General features: G+C 31.8%; 1 protein-coding gene across 8 annotated transcripts in view; it reads left to right on the top strand.

The window, feature by feature from the left end:
- Nucleotides 1–21,782, top strand: part of Dock7 (dedicator of cytokinesis 7) — a 200,539-nt gene that overhangs the window by 132,187 nt on the left and 46,570 nt on the right. For all 8 annotated transcript variants that reach the window (XM_046451169.2, XM_046451168.2, XM_058581538.1 and 5 more), the window contains 5 exons: nucleotides 362–501; nucleotides 6,313–6,482; nucleotides 8,172–8,326; nucleotides 18,767–18,949; nucleotides 19,049–19,184. In XM_046451169.2, the coding sequence (XP_046307125.1) occupies nucleotides 362–501; nucleotides 6,313–6,482; nucleotides 8,172–8,326; nucleotides 18,767–18,949; nucleotides 19,049–19,184 (784 nt within the window). The remainder of the gene's footprint in view (nucleotides 1–361; nucleotides 502–6,312; nucleotides 6,483–8,171; nucleotides 8,327–18,766; nucleotides 18,950–19,048; nucleotides 19,185–21,782) is intronic.

Raw genomic sequence — 21,782 nt, 5'->3', positions numbered from 1 at the left:
TTCTAACATTTGCCTTGTTCCCCTTGAGAATATGATATTGTGAATGTTAGGCGACTTAGAGAATAAAGAAGAAAACAAATAGAAGATTTTCTGTGTGAGAGAAAGGAAATTAATTAAATTTTCTATTAATCAGTTTTAATAATAAAATGATTACATTAGTGAGATGATTTGTCATGGTTTCCTATACCAAAAATAAGCAGTTTCTTTCTCTGATGCTGTTAATACTAATATAAAATAAGCTACCCGAGGTACTGTTTATCTCTTTTTAATAATGCTAACATTTCATTCGTTGTGCTGCTCTCACTGTAGGGTATTTTGTTGCACAGCTGTTATACTTTTGTTCTACTTCACTCCCCAACAGAGTTCTGGATTTTCCACAAATGTACAAGACCAGAAGATTGCAAATATGTTTGAATTGTCTGTGCCTTTCCGCCAGCAGCATTATTTGGCAGGCCTTGTGTTAACAGAGCTGGCTGTTATTTTAGACCCTGATGCTGAAGGGTAAGTAGACCAGTTTTTGCCTCTACAATGGAGAGTGGGACAGAAGCATCTCACACTGCCTAAGAATCTCTACTTTTCTGTTCACCAAGTTCAATATGTATATAATTTCTGTATTTCCTCAAAGAAAGACACTTTTTTTTTCATATTTTGTTGCCTCTGAATTTGAGATTTGTCTTAAAACTGATAGTTTTAATGAAAATAATATTAAAGATAATAAACCAGCATGGTTTATTTCATAGCATTCTTTTTCTTTTTAATTGTACATAAAATATATTGTGTATATTAGTAGATGTACTCAGACTTACCAAAATACAGTAGGTACTTTTCATTTAAGGAAAATAGACTAATTTCTTATGATATCCCAAGTGAAGAAAGTTCTATGGATTATTTTATTCAAAAATTTCACTATAAACAAATCTTAGACTTTCAAAGCTTCCAATGTTATGATTACTTTTAGATTTTTAGAAATTGAAAAGAAGGGATACTGTTCAATAATTTAAATTTATTGGTATAGCTTATTGAGGCCTGGAGATACAGCTCAGTGATAGAGAACTTGCCTAATATGTGTGAATGGGAGCTCTGGATTCAACCCACAGCAAAGGAAAGAAGGGAAGAAGGAAGCAGAAACAAGAAAGGAAGGAAGGTAGTTAATTTGTGGTCTAGTATCCTTTATGGGCAATGTCCATCTTAATATTTGCATGGCACAGTGGTACATATCTATAGTCCCAGTTAATCAGAAACCTGAGGCAGGAGGATTGGCAACATAGAAAAATTGTGTCTCCTTTTAAAAAGTACAAAACCAAAAACTGACCATAATACATTTGATTAGTGGATTTGCTTGTTGTTTTTTTCAGTACTGGGGATTGAAAGCAGGGGCTTGCATATCTCTAGCGCTGAGATATAGCCCCGGCTCTTTTGTTTTCTTTTATTAGTGTGTTATAGTTATAATAATGAGATTCATTTTGACATATTTATAAATGCATGTAACATAATTTGCTCCATTTCAATCCTCAGTATTTCCCTTTTCTCTTCTTTCCTCCCTCCTCTGACCCCCTTCCTCTACTCTATTAGGTCCTTCTTATATCTATGGTTTCTTTAATTGGTTTATTATCATTAATTTAATTTCAGACAGGGTTTCACTGAGTTGCCTAGGCTGGCCTCAAATTTGTGATTTTTGTACCTCAGCTTCCTGAGTAGAATTATTTGGTTCAATTAAAAATTTTTTTTCTGATAATATGATCATTAATCTTATAATACAGATCAACCTCATATAAGGTTTCCGTAAAACAAGATTTACCATTAAACAGGTTTCACTAGGGTTCTTTGATTATTTGAGGAGCAGATGAAAGAGGAGGCTTATGAAGTTCTTAGCAATATGTCCTGGCCATAGTCAATACTCAAAAATATTTTAAAGGCCAAATATTTTATACATGAAAGACATGCCTTTTGTTTTTTTAAATAATGGTTTAACAATGGCAACCTCCTATATTTGGAATATATTTTTGAAACAGTAGTTTTCATACTGCATTCTGTATGGTTCTAAAGAGGTATTTAATAGGTTTCTATGTAGGATGGAATGAGGTGTGTGCAGACTTTGGAATGTGGAGAGGGAAAACTAAGTGGATGAAACTCTGGACCTCCCAATCCTGCTTGCTACCACTTTCATATTTGGCATTTGACAAATGAATATGATGTCAATTGGAAAAAAATAAAGGGATCCACTGTCTGGGAAAAAAGCTGTTTTGAAAACAATTTGAATACACTAGGTTTCTTTAATAACTGGTATATTTCATTTGAACTTTTATTCCCAGTATTTTTGCTTAATATATCAGGATATTTTGGGTTGCAAGAAGTAGAAAATTCTCCTTCAAACTGGCTTTATTAAAGGAAGGTAAATTTATTATTTCATATTTGGAAGAAAGATAGGGTTTTTACTCTGATTTGGCTCACCTGCCTGTCATGTACTGCCATGGTCACCAAAGCTATGCAGGTTCCTGGGTGGATTAGATTAGTTCTGCTTAAATATGATCCATAGATTCAGTGGTATGTCTGTTACAGGGCACCATATGAGGAGCTGGTGCCCAAACATAAGTCACTTATGTCTCGAAATACAATATTGGGCCCATAGGACTTTTGATACTATTATTATTGTGAGACCTACTCAACTAAGGGAGCAATGAATTGATTGCTCCTCTCAGACTATCACAAAACAGCCAACCAGATGGCTGTTTTAAGTAGCAGGGCTGGTCTGATCAGGATCTACTCCTGAAATTGGAGATGGAGTCAGCTTGTCCTGAGCAATAGGGAAGGAATGTAGACCTGAACAAAATTAGTTCAAGGAGGAAGAAAGGTAAGGGGAGCACAGATCGAATAGGAGCTCAGTAGTATCTGCTATAAAGAATGGAGCATTTTAGCAGTCAGATATTTCTCCATTGAGATTTCTTTTCCACATCCAGAATCAATTCCTTAGCACAAGTTCATGTAAACACAAAACTGATGAAAGAATTCTTTACTGCTTTTTTGCCTCTTCAAGCTAGGATGCGTTGGTCTTTGACCCTTAGAAAGGTTTTCTGTACAATCCAAAAAGTAATGATAGTTGTGTTCACTACCACCTTTTCTTGTGCATTCAGTTAAACAAGATATTGGAAGAGCTTGAAATAGTAATGTGTTAGATTATCTTAACTTTTACTCCTGTTTGTCTCTTCCTTTTCCTACTCTTTCCTGTACCCAATCCATTACCCAATCCTGTACCCAATTCAACAGGTTCTACCTCCAAAATATATGTCAAATTCAGCCACTTTTTTGAATCTGCACTACTATTTTTCTGATTATACTTCCATCTTTGCCTCCTTAAAATTATTTTGTTTATACAGCTGCCTTAATGGTCTTTTGAAAGTGGGAATCAGCTTATGCCATTACCTGGCTTAAATATTCAGTGTGTGTATATATTTTAAATAGTACTTAGAATAAAATCAAACGTTATTGTCTACTCCCACCAATCTCTTCCCTCCTCTCATTATAAGATCTAACCATTCTGACTGTTTCTGAAATATACCCAGCTCATTTCCATCTTAGGGCTTTACAGTTTTCTTTGCCTGAAGCAATACTCAACTGGCCTTAGGCTCTCAACATACCCATTTCTTCCCATAATTCTTCAGCTCAGCTTTCCACTCAAAACATCTCAGTGAGGTTTCATTGACGATTCAAACTAAATTATAGCCATGTTGCCCTTACCATAATCATTCTTAACCATATAACATTGTTTTGTTTTCTATAAAACATTTATCTGATATTTCCTTTTTTCTTGGTTTGTATCTTTCCATTAGAATGTGAGCTCAGAAACTAGGCATAGTGGCACATACCTGTAATCCCAGCCCCTCAGGAAGCGGAGGTAGGAGGGTCACAAGTTCTAGACCAGCCTCAGCAACTTAACAAGACCCTGTCTCAAAATAAAAAGTAAAAAGGACTGGGGATGTAGCTCAGTGGTAAAGCCCCCTTGGGCTCAATCACCAATACATATTCATTTAATTTAAAAAAAAAAAAAAAAAAACAGGAATGTGAGATCCGGGAGCCCAAGAGCAAGCATCTATTCCTTTTTGTTTACTGCTGTGCCTAAGAATTGTGTCTAGCACAAAGTTGACATTTAGTAACTATATGTTAATTCAACGAATCAGTGATTGTGAGAGACATCTCTTGTCTTGAATTTTACATTCTTGAGAGGTATAGAGATGATATGCAGCATATATTGTCCTAGATCATTGAGAGGAATCTTTGTACTCTATCTGCTCTCTAAGTAATCAAGAATAATTCCTTGAGTGGCATAATATGTTCTATAATTCACCAAAGATTTGCTCTTTTTAAAAAATATGTTTTAAGTTGTAGATGGACACAATATCTTTATTTATTTATTTTTTAATGTGGTGCCGAGGTTTGAACCCAGTGCTTTACACTTACAAGGCAAGTGCTCTACCGCTGAGCTACAGCCCAAGACCCAAAGATTTGCTCTTTAGAAACTTTCATATAGTTAGAAAATTAAAACTAAAAGAATATACTATGATTAAATGCTAATTTTATGGTACATAGTTCTTTAGAAGATTAGAGGACTTACCCCTTGATTATACCATTTGTATTATTATTTAAAAAGAAATTTTTTTTAGTTGCTGATGTACCTTTATTTTTTATTTATTTATATGTGGTGCTGAGGATTGAACTCAGTGCCTCACACTTACGTGCTAGGCAAGTGCTGTGCCACTGAGCCAGCCACAACCCCAGCCCCTGTATTATTATTTTTGTTATTATTATTTTAGTGTCTCTTTCTCTCTGGCTAAAGTGAATTCCTTAAAAATAAGGACAATGTCTTAAACATTGAGAATAGACCATTACAGATCTTGCATAAATATATATTTAATAGTTGAATGTGACTGAGTTATATAATCATAGGGAAAAGCTTCAAGAAAGCAGATAGGTAGAATTTAGGCAGGTTGAAGTCTAGCTCTGATAGTTGCTTAGAGATGAGTAATATCTATCCAGGTTTAAGAATCATTTGTAGTGATACAAGAAGTAAAAGGGGAGAACAGAAAGCAAATTTCTAGAATCTAAGCCTTGAGATTGGGTGATAGGGAATATGAGGAAGGATGGAAACTATCAGAAAAAAATACTGAGAAGAGAAAATGTAAGATGATAAAATGTCAGAAAACTGGAGAATGTGAACTGAGATATATGTGTCTGTTAGATGTGGTTCTTTACAGTGCTTAAAACTACATTTTTTGAATAAAAATCTAGAAGAAAGAAATCTCCAGGAAGCTTTCATATACAGTTATGTAAAATGCTTACAATCAAGGAATCTGGATTAGGACTACCTGCTATCAAATCACAACCTTTTCAATATTAAAAATGCTTATTTGAAAAAAGAAGGAAAGAACTTGATGAGGGGGAACATTGAAGCTATTACAGAAAGATGGAGTTCATTGACCATATTTAGAAATTACTTTTTGAGAGAAGGTACAATGTTTTCTGAGACAAAAAGAAAATATGATTTTGGTAAGTGTAAAGATGGGCATGTGTAAAAGATCTGGCCAGAGCAATTTTAGAATGGTCCTTCTTTCCTAAGATACAGAGAGAAGTTATAGGTAAGGTCTTCAATCAAGTTTGTTAAGAGGCTTAAGAAGAGAGAGTTCTAAAACTGGTGCTAAGTGCAGCATTAAGGGCCAGTTAGAATGGATTGATTTTTAATAAGGATGATTACATAGTCAAAGTGTCTCTAAGAGACAAAGAACGTAGAAAGGGAGAGTTACCCTTGCTAGTGTATTAGCTCAGTGAAAACTGAGGGGGGATCGGGAGTCTATTAACTAGAGATGTCAGAGAGACACCATTCTGTGGACTACATGGACCATTAGGTAGAAGATTCTTTTTTCAGAAAAAGGAAAGAATTTATTTTTGGTAAATGGGAAAAGATCTGATTTGATGAAATACAGTTTAAAGCTATTTAAAATTTATTTTTTGAAAAAAATGTTACTATAAGTGCACTTAAAAATTTTTAATTTTCAAATGTACTAATGAGGAGTTAAAATGTTCAGTTTTACTCCTAAGTGAATTTGCTTAGTAATTCCTTTTTCCCCAGTTCTTAATTTATACAATTTTATACTTTCATATTGTTTTATTTATTTTAAAAGGGAATACATGCATATAAATGGCAAAGTTAAGAAATGAACAAAATTGATTTAGTACCATGACTTACTGTTTGTTTTAAAGATATTATCTAATCTCTGTGACCTTACTACTACTTCTTCTTCATCTCTTCTTTTTAAATAGACTCTTTGGATTGCATAAGAAAGTCATCAATATGGTACACAATTTACTATCCAGTCATGACTCTGACCCACGGTACTCTGACCCCCAGATAAAGGCTCGAGTGGCCATGTTGTATCTACCTCTGATTGGTATTATCATGGAAACTGTACCACAGCTATATGATTTTACAGGTACTTGATATGATTAAGACAAATTTTAAAGCTTCGTGTCTAAAAGTGTTAGAAAATATCTCAAGGATTATTTTATTTTAGCAAAACAAATGTAAAGAAACATACACTGATAAATGTTTAACCATATTGTTGAAAAACTTTTGATTGTGTAAGGGAATTCACTATAAAATCCATGTAAGTAGTTTATAGGATGAATATAAAAATAATAATTTTGTAACAATGTATACCTACTTTTTAGGTTTGTTTTTGTGAGTATGTACTATACATCTTTAAAAAGATACAAGGAAAGTTGACATGTTCTGCTACTCTCAGTGTCAACTTTATTCATATATGTACATAATGGAAACTAATATTCACCTGAGTTTCAAGAATTATGCTCATTATTAACACTGTTAATAAGTTGAAGTTAAATTGCTTCTTAAAAACTAGAATCGATACAGTTTTATTTCTCTTGCTTTAAATATTTACATTTTTACTTAAATTAGACTTTACTTAAATGTAGAATTTTGGTTGCAATAATATTTTCCGTGAATAAATTTTAACTAATAATTAGTCTCATAAAGAATACCCAATTTAATAAAACCAAAAACATTTTCTGAATACCTGATGTGTATTAAGAACGTCATATGATGCTACAACAAAGATAACTAACTCTTTGCCTTTAAGGGACTAATAGTTGAGTATAATCTTCCCAGTATTTTGATCTTAAATTTATCTTAAATTCTTAAGAATTTCCTTACTTGAAGGTAGAAATGTTTATATTATTTTATCTTTTTTTAAAACTAGGAAGTTAAAGTTCTCCACAAGTTCGAAATTATTACTGTAGAAATGAATTCTTGTTTAAAATATGTTTAAATCGTAAATTTAATGATAAATATCACTTGGTTTGAGTGTCTGGGTCCACCTTTAGGCAGAAATTTTTTTTTAAAATATTTGCAATCATACAAAAAAACAGACCACATACTCTAGAAATGTTGGAAAAAATGAGAAAAAGTCAGATGTCATGAATGCATAAAATATATGTAGATGATAGTCTATTTTATCAGTTATTACCATAAAATATTCACAAATCTATTATAAAACATTATATAATTCATCAAAATTTACACAGAGTATACATGATGCCATTCACATTTGAGAGAAATGTAAAAAGATGCAGAATTAAATCATAACTGCACAAAGTTAACTATAGTACATACTAGACTACTATTGCTGTTGCAGTGAATTCAAGTGTGGTGAATATTTGCTGGAAATGCTGTATGACAATCATCAATCTCTGTGAGCAGTTCACCTGGCCAATAAATTATGTATCAGTAAAAAAAAGATCTCTGAAGGTCCTTGCCTATTTTTCACTGTATAAAATGCAGATAACATACAGAATATGTGTACTGTTTATATTATTGGTGAGGCTTCTAGTCAACAGCAAGCTATTGGAAGGTAAGTTTTTGAAAAGTCAAAATTTACGTTAAAAAAGGTTACATATAGATTTTTGATTCTGGAGGTCTGCATCTTTATACATTTTTATAATTTCATATTTTATACTTTCATATACTTGCATTGTTCAAGAATCAACTGTATATGTTAAAAGCATTTTCTTTTAAAGAATGATGGAGAATAGGGAAAAGAAATAGTGGCCTCAATAACTGTTAGTTGAGTTAAGCAGTTTTGTTCTATGTTTTTTTTCTTCAGAAACTCACAATCAACGAGGAAGACCAATTTGTATAGCAACTGATGATTATGAAAGTGAGAGTGGAAGCATGATAAGCCAAACAGTTGCCATGGCAATTGCAGGAACATCAGTCCCTCAGCTAACAAGACCTGGCAGTTTTCTCCTCACATCAACGGTAAAGCAGTCCTCCTACAGAAATTTTTTTCTGGAAGATATTTTTGAGGATGTGCTCATACTAACAGAGATTGTTTTATTAGCTCATGCAGAAGTACTCTGAGCTTTATTTATTGAATTAAAACATTAAAACTCCCAGAATATCTACATTGTTTTAAATACTATTATATCAAGCTTTATGGGATAAAACTGTTTTTTGTCATTTAGAATTATTGAAAATTGCCCTATTTTATAAAGCTCATTTTCTTTATTTCTAAAATCCATGCTTTTATACTTTATCAGCCCCACGATATAGTGTCACTTGAGCAGTTGAGAATATTTTTTAATCTGTGAAGATTTATACTTTTTCATTGTTTTATAAATTGGTATTTACTATGTCCCTATATTTTTTCTTGCTATAAAAGAGAAGGGTATGTGTACCAAGAGGAGGCAAACTGCCAATAGAGCAAGTTCAAGTGCTAAAAGTTTTAAATGACTTTTTTTCAGAAAAATATATAATACTTATGAAATTTGTCCTCCTTGACAACTTTTTATAGCTTTATTAAGATGTTCAAAATTCACCTTTTTGGTGTTTATTATAGAGTTGTGCAGCCTTCAACTTAAATTAATTTCAGAACATTTTAATCATCCTAAAAAGAATCCTTATACCTATTAGCAGTTATTCCCCATTTCTTCCCAACCCCTAAATTAGAGAGTGACTAATCTACTTCCTATTTATATAGATTTGCCTATTCTGGGTATTTCATGTAAATGAAATTGGGTACCATGTGATCTTGGGTGTTTGACTTCTTTCACTGAACATAATATAATACTTTTGCAGTTCATCCATCCATGTTATAGCATGTATCAAAGCTTCTTTCTCTTTTTATTACCAAATAGTATTCCATTATCTTGACATACCAAAATTTTGTATATCTCTTTGTCAGTTGGTGAACAATTTGGTCATTTCCACTTTGAGGCTGCTAGAAATAATGCTATTTCATAGTGAACATTTGTGTACATGTCTTTGTGTGCACACGTATTTTCATCTCTCTTAGCTACCCAAGAGTGAATTTACTGGATAACATGGTATCTCTACATTTAACATTTTGAGAAAATTTTAAGATCCTTTTTTTCCAGTGTGTCTGCACCAGTATTCATCCTCTCAAACAATGCATGTGAGCTCCTTTTCTCCAGATCCTCGCCAACACTCATAATTATTTGTTTTCTCAATTATAGTCATGTTTAATGAATATGAAGTGGCATCTCATGGTGGTTTTGCTTTGTGTTTCCCTAAGGATCTAATGATGTTGAGCACCTTTTCCTTTGTTCAGTGGCAAATTTTTCATTTGTCTTTGGAGAAACGTCTTTCCAGATTCTTAAATTGTATTATTCTTTACATTTATTGAATTCAGAAAGTTCCTTATTCTAGATAAAATCCCTTTTCAGATATTTAATTTGCAAAACTTTTGTCTCCATGAATTATCTTTTCACTTTCTTAATGGTGTTGTTTGAAGTGCAAAAGTTTTGAGACTGGTTGTTTGTTTGCAGAAATTTATTAAAATTGATAAGATGTGGGGCTAGTGTTGTGGCTTAGTGGTAGAGTGCTTGTCTCTCATGTGTGAGGCACTGGGTTTGATCCTCAGCACCACATAAAAATAAATAAATAAAAATTAAGGTATTGTGTCCATCTACAACTTAAAAAAAATTTTTAAAGACATTGATAAGATGTTTAGTCTTCTATCTCATGAATGTCCATCTAGCTGCCTGTCAGAGGGCAAGCTGCATGCTTTCTGATGCCGCAAAAGTCCTTAAAATTTTCAAGATAACAAACCTAACTGTGCTTCTATAAATGTGAAATCTATTGTTTTCATTTTATTTATTTGTTCTAATTAGTTATACATGACAGCAGAATGCATTTTGACCCATTGTACACAAATGGAGCCAACTTCCATTCTTGTGGCCATACAATGCAGAATCACCCCGGTCGTGCAGTCATACATGTACATAGGGAATAATGTCCGATCATTCCACTATCCTTCCTACCCCTTCTAAATGTGAACCCTTTTTTTAAATAAGTTTTTTAAAAACATTTTTATATGTTAATCTTAGTGGGTTTTTTATAACTTTTATTTTATTTATTTATTTTTATTTGGTGCTGAAAATCAAACCCAAGGCCTTGCACGTATGAGGCAAGCTCTCTACCGCTGAGCCATAACCCCAACCCCTAAATGTGAATTCTTAAATCTTAAAACTAACAAACTGTATAATATAAGATACTTACAGATAAGTCATTATATAGTAATCTAAATCCCCAAACATTTTCTGTGGGACAATAAAAGGCTTACTTCCTTTTAAACAAATAAACAAGATTGTTGTAGCCAGATATATCCAAGTACAAAAGTTTTTAATTTTAGTGAATTCAGTTTATTAGTTTTTCTTGTCAATTGTGTTTTTGGTGATTTTTTTATATACAATAGAAAGTTATAAAGTGCATGTACAAAATCTAATAATAGAAAAAGCAGCAGTGTACTCAATGGTTATCCTAAGAAATAAAATGCCATGAATACCTTTGAAGTCTGTTGTCCTTAATTCCATTCTTCCTTTCTCTCAAAATGACCACTATTCTCCATTTTATTGACCGTACTTTTCATTTTTTTACATGTCTAACTATGAAAAGTACACGAAACGCAAATGAGCAAGTTTTCAAAACATCAGAAAACAACTTTGTACTACCACTATGGACAAAAAAAGAGAACATTGGCTATCTTTCAAAAATCTTTGGTATGCTCTTTTCCAACCACAGCTTTCCCTCCCAAGTCATCCACTATCCTGACTAATGAAATAATGGCTTGATTTGCTTATGGTTTTGTTAAGTTTGAATTCCTAAATATCATAGTTTAGATTTACATTGTGTTTTTAATATTTATCCATGTTATAAGTTATAGCTATATTTCACTGATTTTAATTTCTGTATAATATTTCATTTTCTGAGATAATTTTGTTTATTTATCCATTCCTAGATAAGTAGGTGATTTGGGGTTATTACAAATAGCAATCTTATAGGTTTTCTTTTATATATCATTTATGCATATATACATATTTATTTAGGGTATTCTCTAGGACTGGAATTTGTTGATTTGATAGAGTGATTAGACTCTACTATCTTCATCTTTACCAGATTATGCCCAACTATTTTCCAAAGGGTTTGTTTCAATTTATACTTGCAGTGTAAGGTCCCATTACTTTACATATTCATCAGTATTTAGAATTGTCAGACTTTGGTTTTTGCCAGTATGGTAATTTATAGTTGTATCTCATTTTAGCTTTCCTTTCCTCAGTGGTTTATAGAATATGCACTTTTGCATGGGTATGTTGGCCTTTTAGATTTTCTCTTTTGAAGTATCTAGAAGTTTTTTTTTCCCCATTTTCCGTTGAATTGTCTGCCCCTTTATAGGAATTTGTAGGAGTATATGTACATATTCTTGATCAAGTCCATTTTCAAGTATAAGTGGTTCAAATAGTTATTCTCTAAGACTGTTTTCATACTCTAAATTGTGAATTTGGAGGTTAGAACATCTAACTTAAAAATTTTTTAAATTTCCCAAATTATTTTCTGTCCCTTATTTAAGAAATTTGGGGGCATTGGTAGAGTACTTGCCTGGTATGTGTGAGGCCCTGCATTCAATCCCTAGCACCATCAAAAAAAAAGGAAAACATTTTTTCTCATTTCAAAATTTTGAAGTATTCTGCTGGGTTATTTTTTAAATGCTTTTTTAAATTCTTCCTTTAACATAATTCCAAAATCTATCTGGAATTGACTTTTTAATGTATAATATAATTTGAGGAGTCCAGATTCACATATATATTTATTTAGCATATTATACCAAATACTCTCATACCATTTATTGAAAGAGTATTTTCCCATTCACCTTTGGAAAAAAAAAAAAAAAAAGGAATGTTTTCCTTATTGCTCTGAAGTACTGCCCCTATATAGTTTAGAGTGTGGAAAACTCCTTAAACCTTAAAGAAAAAATTATTCTTGGCTGATTTTTTACCCTCTGTTTTTCTGCACAGATTTTAAAAGCAGCTTGTAAGAATTCCACTGAATTAGAATTAACAAAACCCAATGAATTTTGGGGAGATTTTGGTTAATATTGTATTGCATTATGGATCAATTTTGGAGAAAATGGATATTCTTACATATCAAATCTCCTAATTTTGAACACATTAGATTCCCTATTGTTTAGGTTACATTTAATATCTGTGAATACATAAACTTATGATTTCCACCACAGAGACTCAGCCCATCTTTTATAGATTTATATTGGTCCTTGATCTTCTTTTAATGGTCATCTTTTGAAAAAACATAATCTGTCATCTTTTTTAAAAAATTTCTATTTTCTAACTTTTGATTGCTTTTATGTTAAAACAGTACTGATTTTTATACAGTGATTTTTGTTTCCATCAGAATTGCTAAGCTACTAATATGTTAATAAAAATTTTCTATTTATACAATCATATTATCTAAGAATAATGGCAATTTAGTTTCTTCCTTTCAGACTTTTTCATAATTTATTGTACTGACTAGGACATCCAGTACAATATTGAATAGAAATTGTAGTAGTTGGCATCCCTAAAAGGAAAACTTTTAACATTTCATTCTTAAATATATATTCCATAACTGTGTATTTTTTAATATACCCTCTATTGTATTATGGAAATTCCCTTCTGTCTGTAGTTCATGAAGAGTTTATTTTTTGCTTTGTCCTTTGCAGTGCTGGGGATCAAACCAGGGCCTCATACATAGTAGGCAAATGCTCTGTCACTGAGCTCTACCCATAGCCCAGAGCTTTATTTTTCAATCTTCAATAGTCATTGAATTTTATCAAAAACTTTTATTTTATGTGTTGACATGCTTATTTATTTTGCATTTAATCTTTTGATGTGGTCTGCTTGTCTTTCTATTATTAAGCCAACCTTGAAATCCTGAATTAAATTCAGCTTTTTCATGGTTGTATATTGGTATATTTGTCTTGCTGGTATTTTATTTAGGATTTATATATTTATGTTTATAAGTAAGATTGCCTGTAACTCTTCTTTCTCATAATGTTCTTTTAAGATTTGAACTCAAAGTTAGGTTAACCAATTAAAATGAGCTAGAGTTTCCTCTTTTTACTCTGTTCTTTGCAAGTACTTGTTTAAGATTAGAATTATTTCTTCCTGAAATATTTGGAGAACTTGTGGGAGAAACCATCTGTGCCTGGAATTTTTTGAAAGTTTTTAAATTACTGATTTAATTTCTTCCACAACTGTAAGACTGTTCAAGTTTCCTGTCTCCTTATACTAGTTTTTGTAAATTGTATTCTAATGGAAAAAATTATTCAAATTTCTTAGCATATAAAGTTGTTCTAAATATCTTGTATGGTCTTTATTGTCCATACCATCTGTAGTAGATGTAAATAAACCCTTTCATTTCTGTGACTAGCTTTTCGTACCTTTCTTATCTTAATCATCTCTTCAGAAATTTGGAGTGTATCTTTAGTACCAGTTTGGGGATGTTCTTGATCCTCTCTTTTGAATTGTTTATTATGTTTTTAAATTTCTAGTTGTAAAAATTGGTGATTTTTGGCCTAATTGGATTCTCAAATAGGACTTAACTGTGTGGTTTTAATTAGTCTGTTATATTTTGGGCAATTGATTTTATGTATAATACATGGTTAATTTTTAAAAATATCTCATATCAAAATGGACGAATGTTCTTCAATTTTTTGTCACAGTTTTCTGTATATTTCTGTTATTCCCCATTTCAATCTTCTTAGCCTTTTTTGAGTTTTGACTGCTATTCTAATACCCCATTACAATTTTAGTTCAGTCATTTCTCCTTGTTCTGTCAGATTTTTGTTTCTTTTGTGGCCTGATTATGAGGTATTCAGAAATTTAAATTATTGTATATTTTAGGTGAATTGTACCTTTTTTCAACATGTTTAATGCTTTTAAAAAAAGTATAGTTAATCCTGGTTTCTTTTGCCTAGTGTTTATAAATGTCGTGAGTTTTTTTATCCTTATTCTTTCAATATACTTGTATCATATGTAAAATGTATCTTATAAATAGCATAGTTAGATTTTGTCTTATATTTTTAAAAATGTGGCCTGGTAATCATTCCCTTTCACTAAAGTTTTTAATTATTATATTTAGTATAATTAAATTTAATGCACTTAGCTTTTTCTTTTTAATTTATATTGTTTCACCTATTATGGTTTTTTGTCTCATTTACTGACTTCTATTGGATTTTTTCCCTCATTTTCTCCCCATGCCACCTGCTTTTCCCTACTCATTTGAAAGTTATACAATCTGTTTCTTTTCTTTTTGTGATTACATTATGAATCATGTTATTCTTTTAAATTACCAAATATAATATTAATCGTATCTTTATTTTCCCATTAGTTAAAAGAAGGATCTTAGAACAGGTTGACTCTACTTACCTCTCTCCCAATTTAAAATAATTTTCATGCATTTTTATTTATAAATATCATTATAGTTCTTATGGAAGTATTATTTAAATTATCATTATCACTACGGCTATATAGAGCCAGTTATTATTTAGATTTGCATGTGTGTTCACCATGTTTTTTGTTCTTTGTTCTTTTATGAATTCCTGATCTTCTATATGAGATCATTTTTCCTCATTGTGAAATATATCCTTTAGAATTTTCTATGCTGTGGGTTTGCCTGTGATAAACTGTCTCAGTGCTTATTAGAAATATGGTTTTATTTGACTTTCATTTTTTAGATTAAAAAATAGAATCTGAGTATTCTAGTTTATTTATGCAAGCTGAGAACATTGCTCCCACTGTCTTCCCATTTCCATTGCTGCTGTTGATAAGTCAGCTGTGACCTAACTTGCCTCCTTGAAGATAATCTGTTTTTTCTGTTGCTTCTTTATGATATTCTTCTAAGAATGGTTTTCTGTGAATTCACTGTGTTGAATTGTTTAATTTCTTATATTTATCCTGATTTGTACTTTATGAGTTTATTTTTTTAATCTGATTCAAAATTTTTCTTCAGTTCTTTAAAATTCTCAGCTACTAACTGTCTAAATTTAATGGCCTCTTCTCCATTCTGTTTCTCTTCTCTTTGTATTCCAGTTATATGCTAATCCTTTTTATCATATCCTCTTTGTCTTTCTCTTCTTCTGTATAATCCATCTTTTTGCTTAATCTATATTCTAGTTAACTAATTCTTTTCTTTACTATACCTGATATTACATTAAACCAAAACATTGAGGTCTTAATATGGTTATTGTGTAAATTTTTCTCAGTTTTCTAAGTTCTGTTTGCTTCTTCTGTCCCCCTCATCCCCCAAAAAAATCTTTTTATACTTTCAAGTTTGATTATTTTTAGTTAGATGAGGGTTTGATTTACCTTGTTCAGCATTGTCCAAAACAGAAGTCCCTCCTTGTTTTTCTTTATAGTTTTGCCACCTTTTTTTATTTTCTCTTTTGGTCTGTTTTCTGTTAGAATGAAACATGAGAAACTGAGTAATTTAGAAAGGAAAGAGGTTTATTTAGCTCACAGTTTTGGAGACTGAAAGTCCAAGATCAGGCAGCTCTTATCAGTTTCAGCTCTGGTGAAGACCATCTTGGCTAAGGTACCACATGGCACATATCATTATGGCAGAGGTCTTTGGAGAGGGAGAGAGCACATGATGAGGCAGGAAGTTAGAGAGACCAGAGAGGGATCAGTAATGATTTCCCTCTAGGCTCCGCGTCTTAAAGGTCCCATCAATTTTTAACGTTGCCACATTGAAGACCAGACTTCCAACACATGAACCTTTGAGGTAATGTTTTTGACAATATACCAAAATAATATTTTGTTCACCTTTACATGATTTTTATCCTTTTTATGACTATATACTATGAATACTATATGAGAGGCATTCATGTTGATATGTACCACTGCAGTTTGTAATCTATTATATGAAAGTATTATACATTATATATTCTATCTCAAAGGAAGTTTATGGTGTTTGCACTTTTTGACTATTACAAACAACGATATCAAAAGGTTTCACTAGTGTGTGTACCCAGGAGTGGAATCATAGTATATTCCTTCTAAAATTTGAAGTTTTTGCCTTTTGCATTTAAGTTTCTTCTTTATCTGGAATTTAGTTTTGATAGAATGGTGCAAGGTCAGACAGAATCCACTGTTTTTTTCTCCCACCAGGGAAATCATTTGTCTCAATATTATTAAACTGTTCATCCTTTCACCACGGACCCACAGTTTTAGCTTTGTCATAGATCATATTTTCAAATATGCATAGGACATTCTTTTTGTTCTCTGTTAGATTATTTGTCTGTCCATATGCCAAAATCACTGACCTTATCATTCTCATTTTTAGCAGCATTCCTATCTGGTAGAGCAAATTTATCTCCCCTACCCGCTACCATTCCACCTGGTTCTTTTTCCAAAGTGACTTACATATTATTGGCTTCTGCTGTTCCCCTTAAGATTTTTTTTTTAAATTTTTTTTTTTAGTTATAGATGGACACAATGCCTTTATTTTATTTATTTATTTTTATGTGGTGCTGAGGATCACACCCAGTGCTTCACACATGCTAGGCGAGTACTCTACCACTGAGTCACAATCCCAGCCCTCCCCTGTTAAATTTTAAAAATCAGGTTATCAGATTTCCTGACTGGGGTTTTGATTAGGATTGCATTGATCCTATAGAAATTTTAGAAAAAAACTGACATTGTTACAATATTGAGTTTTTTCGTTTCTTTAACTTCCTTTCAATTTTGTCACAATGTTATTGGCAGTTTATATGGGGTATAAGAAATGTCAGTGTGTGCCTGTTGGTAAAGTTTAAAGTTCAGAATAATTTTTCAGTTGCATTTCTAAATAGTAGGTACTTGAAAATTCAGTGCATTGTTGCATATCTGAAAGTTTATTTATAAAAAGTATCTACTTTTAAAACAAATGAATATTTTCTTATGAGTAAGATTGTAGATTTTGGATGAGATTCAAAGTTATTTGTACCTAGATCAGTTATTTGTACCTAGATCAGGAAGCACAGCATAGTGGTTAAGTTAATTTATGTAGGTGAATTCACTTATATGTGCTTGAGTACATGAAAGAGAGTAGACATGGTGAATAAGAGCTTGGACTCTAGAGCCACATTTTCTGCATTTGAATACCAGTCTCACTGTTGATTACATAACACTCCTATGGCTCAGTTTTCTTGCTGTAAGATGGGATAATAATATTTTTCTCTGATAATAATATTTTTCTACTACTGTAAGGGATAAGTAAATTACTATATATAAAGTGTTTACTATATTACCTAAAGCCAAAGTAAGTATTATGAAATTATTAGCTGCTACCATTATTATGCAGAGTCGAGAGAAGATCTGGAAGGTAGTTAAAATCATGACCCTGCCATTTAAGTATGTTCAGTTTTCCAGGGTCTTTCCTCTCAACATCCCTTTCACTGATTTCCCATTATTATTTACTATATTTATCAACCAAATATTAGAACATGATATAAAGATGAGGAGCGTAGACTTTAGAATCTGGTTAACTAAAATCTTACTTTTTGTGGTTTGTGATTTAGGGCAAATTATTTAACCAGTAGCCTTCAGTTTTCTTACCTGTAAACCAGAAATGAGAAGTTATTATTATAAAGATTATTGTGAGTTATATAAGAAAAAGTGATAGCATAGTGTCTAGCACATTTCAATTTTTATTTTTATCATTTTCATTGTCATTTTATATTATCTGTAAAATCGATACAACTTGCTTGTTAATATAATTGTAGAAGTAAATTAATGTTTGTGGAGTGCTTAGTAAATTTTGCGGTTAATGTTACTGTAAATGTTCTTATTTTTAGTATTTCACGTACCATATACTGTTGCAGATTAAACATTGAATATAGCATTTCAACTTTATCTGCCATGAGTAAAAAATAGCATTTTACTTTGGTACACTCTTTTTCCCCTTTATGTCAATGGTCCTAGATAACAGTGGTCTTCTAACCTTCACGAATATGATTTTGTTATGACTTTCTATTCTTAACACCTCTTGCTTAATCCGAGTAAGTTGCTTTTTTCTTTTATTTTCATCATGCCTGATATTTCATGCTATCTTCTTTTAGTTTTTAATAATCAACATTTTCCCTTTATGTCTTCTATTATAACATTTTAAAAATTCCCTGCTGACAGTCCTGCCAGTGACTAAAACAAACTTTTAATGCCAGGAAAAGTTCATTAAACTTTAATCCTTAACTTTAAAGTTCAGTATGATTGTTTTATGTGTTATCTAAATCAAATGGATCTTTTAAAATCTCTTGTTTTTAAGCAATTTTTGTTTTACTATTTTTAGAAGGAAACAATTGACAATCAAAAGGATAAGAAATGGTCATTGGTCTATCAATATCATTCTACTTCTCTTTGTTTTCAGAGTGGCAGGCAACATACTACCTTTTCTGCAGAATCAAGTCGGAGCCTTTTGATCTGTCTACTTTGGGTTCTCAAGAATGCAGATGAAACAGTTCTACAAAAGTGGTTTACAGACCTCTCCGTCCTGCAGCTGAACCGGCTATTAGACTTGCTTTATCTCTGTGTATCTTGTTTTGAGTACAAAGTAAGTGGTGATTATACCATTGCAGACAACAAGAAAGGAAAAATAATGTGGTAAAGAAAGAAGAAATTTTTCTCAATACCTTTTCTTTTCAATGTTTAGGGGAAAAAGGTGTTTGAAAGAATGAATAGTTTGACCTTTAAGAAATCAAAAGATATGAGAGCAAAGCTTGAAGAAGCTATTCTTGGGAGTATAGGTGCAAGGCAAGAAATGGTGCGCCGAAGTCGAGGACAGCTTGGTATGTACCCAGTATCTTCTCCTTCTGGTGAGGGTTATTTTCATTTCTTTTAATTACATATTATAATCATCTTGTTTGAAGTCACCAATGATAATCCTATGCTTTCTTTTTTTTTTTTAAGGCCAATTTTTTTTTTGAGGATTTTAATATTTATTTTTCAGTTTCCGGCGGACACAACATCTTTGTTTGTATGTGGTGCTGAGGATCGAACCTGGGCCACACCCATGACAGGCGAGCGCACTACCGCTTGAGCCACATCCCCAGCCCCAATCCTATGCTTTCTTAAAGATCATTTTAAATGTAATTTTGAATTAACATGGGTAATTATTTTTCTGTAGGAATTCAAGTTAGAATCCTGATTTACAGAGTGTAAACATAATTTTTGCTCTGGCTTATCTCAGTTTATGCCTGTTGCCCTTGTGTGATTATTATTATATCATTTCCACTCCTTGTTAAAATTGACTCTTCTTTTTTAAGTAGTTTTAGATTCACAATAAAATTGAACATAAGGTACAGAGATTTCCCATATACCCTCTGCCAAGGCACATGCATAGCTTCCCCCATTATCAGCACCCCCACCTGAGTGGCACAGTTGTTACAGTTAGTGAATCTACATTGATACATCATCATCCAGAATCCATAATTTACATTAGGGTTCCTTCTATGCCACATCCCTTCTTACTGTTAGAAAGTGTTCTAGTTTTCACAATGCATTAAAATACCCTGTTTTGAAGGCAAAAATATTGCCCATCAAGGAGAAAATACAATTTAGTAGCATTCCAGGTCTATTTCTAATCCCAGATCTGCTGCCTATTAGCGTATAACCTTGTCCATGTCATTTAATCTCCCCATCTTCCTTTTCTTCATCTCCTTGTGATTGTTTTGAGAATGTAGAAGGTGCAACTAACTAACTAACTACAGTAATAAAGAATTCTTTCTGTTTTGTTTATTTATTGAACAGAAACTTATTGAGCTCTCAATATGTGCCAGACACTTTATCAACATGGGCATAAAATACTGTACAACTAACTAACTAACTGGTGTAACTAACTGATCTTACCACCTTTGTAGTGATCATATATGTGTAAACATTTTGTAAATTCTGAAGTGATATACAAATAATAATATTGTTTTGTTAAGAGTTCCTGAATGTCAGGGGCATGGCCTAGTCATCTGTGTACATAACACATGCTAGCATCACAGAATATATTTGTAAACATAAAACATGAATGCTTATTTGAATTAGTACCTTGTAATTGTAGTTTCCAGGCAGGATATTAGCATAGTGATCATTTATTTAAGTAGCTTTTGTATGCTGTGTGTGTTTGGAATTTAATAATGACTAAGACACAGTCTTTGCCTACGAAGGAATTGATAGAGCGTCATTTTTTCACTTGAGTTATATATAGTAACAGTGGACCTTTGAGGATTTTTTAAACTTATTTTTTCTGTATTACACTCTAAAAGTGTATGAAAATTTATATTTACTTAGGTCATTTAACTATTATCAAAACCTAGTGAATAGTTTTATATATATATATGCACATATATATATCTTTTGGGTTAAGAAAATAATAAATAACTTGCCTGAGGTCATAAAACTAAGTAACAGAAGCAGAATCTTTTGGTTTCCAATTAGTATTCTTTGTGTTATACCACACCTCTTTTTTTAAGGTGTATTTTCCGAGAGAATGGGACTATTAACTCTTATCTTATATTGTTTTTTTTTTTTTTTAACCTGTGGGCCTGAGTACAACTACTATTGTTTGAATGTAAAAATTAAAGTTTTTCTTGTGTTAAAAAAGTAAAGCTTTTATTTTTCTTATTTAACTTCGGACATCTAAACTATGTCACCTAAGGAAGAGAGAGAGAATTTCTTGGGGAAAAAAGAAAATGATAGAAATGTAAATAGATTACATGCATTTATTTTTCTAGCTACCTTATTATAAGCATGTATTTTGTTTTCTTTTACAAAATTTCTCAAAGATAGAGATTTTTAAATAAAAAGGGAAAAGAAGGGAAGAAAGGAAAGGGAAGAAAATAGGAAAGTGCATAGACTTTTTTATCATTTGGCAAATGGTAATTGTTTTTTTTATTTTTTAAATTTCAGTTTGAACTATGAATTTTCACTTTCATTAATCTTCCATCCTCTCAACCAATTTAAAGTATCTTTTTCAAAAAAGATCATTAGTGTTCTGGTTGAAAGCTTAAAATCATACTGATTCCTTTAAAGTATGTTGTATATTTCTCCACAATTCACAATGCCTTCTCCACTTCTGATGGATTTTTATGAATAATTTGTACTATCCCTTAAAAGAGCCCATAATATTCTAGTCTTCCTTCAAATCTAGAAACCTCTCCAGAGAACGCCCCCCCTCCTTCCTCTTTTCCCGCCTTATGTAGACCAAGGGAAGTAATAAAGAATTCTTTCTGTTTTGTTTATTTATTGAACAGAAACTTATTGAGCTCTCAATATGTGCCAGACACTTTATCAACATGGGCATAAAATGCTGTACAAAATAGATATCATTTCTGTTCTTAAGTAGCTTATATTCTTGTAGTTATATGTGCTATGGAAAGGAATAAAACAAATTAAGA

The sequence above is a fragment of the Marmota monax genome, unplaced genomic scaffold (genome assembly GCF_021218885.2).
Source record: "Marmota monax isolate L192 unplaced genomic scaffold, Marmota_monax_Labrador192_F-V1.1 WCK01_AAM20220418_F8-fsc00023, whole genome shotgun sequence".
Lineage (NCBI taxonomy): Eukaryota > Metazoa > Chordata > Mammalia > Rodentia > Sciuridae > Marmota > Marmota monax.
Note: the sequence above shows the minus strand (reverse complement) of the source record. Positions and strands in the feature narration are given on the sequence as shown.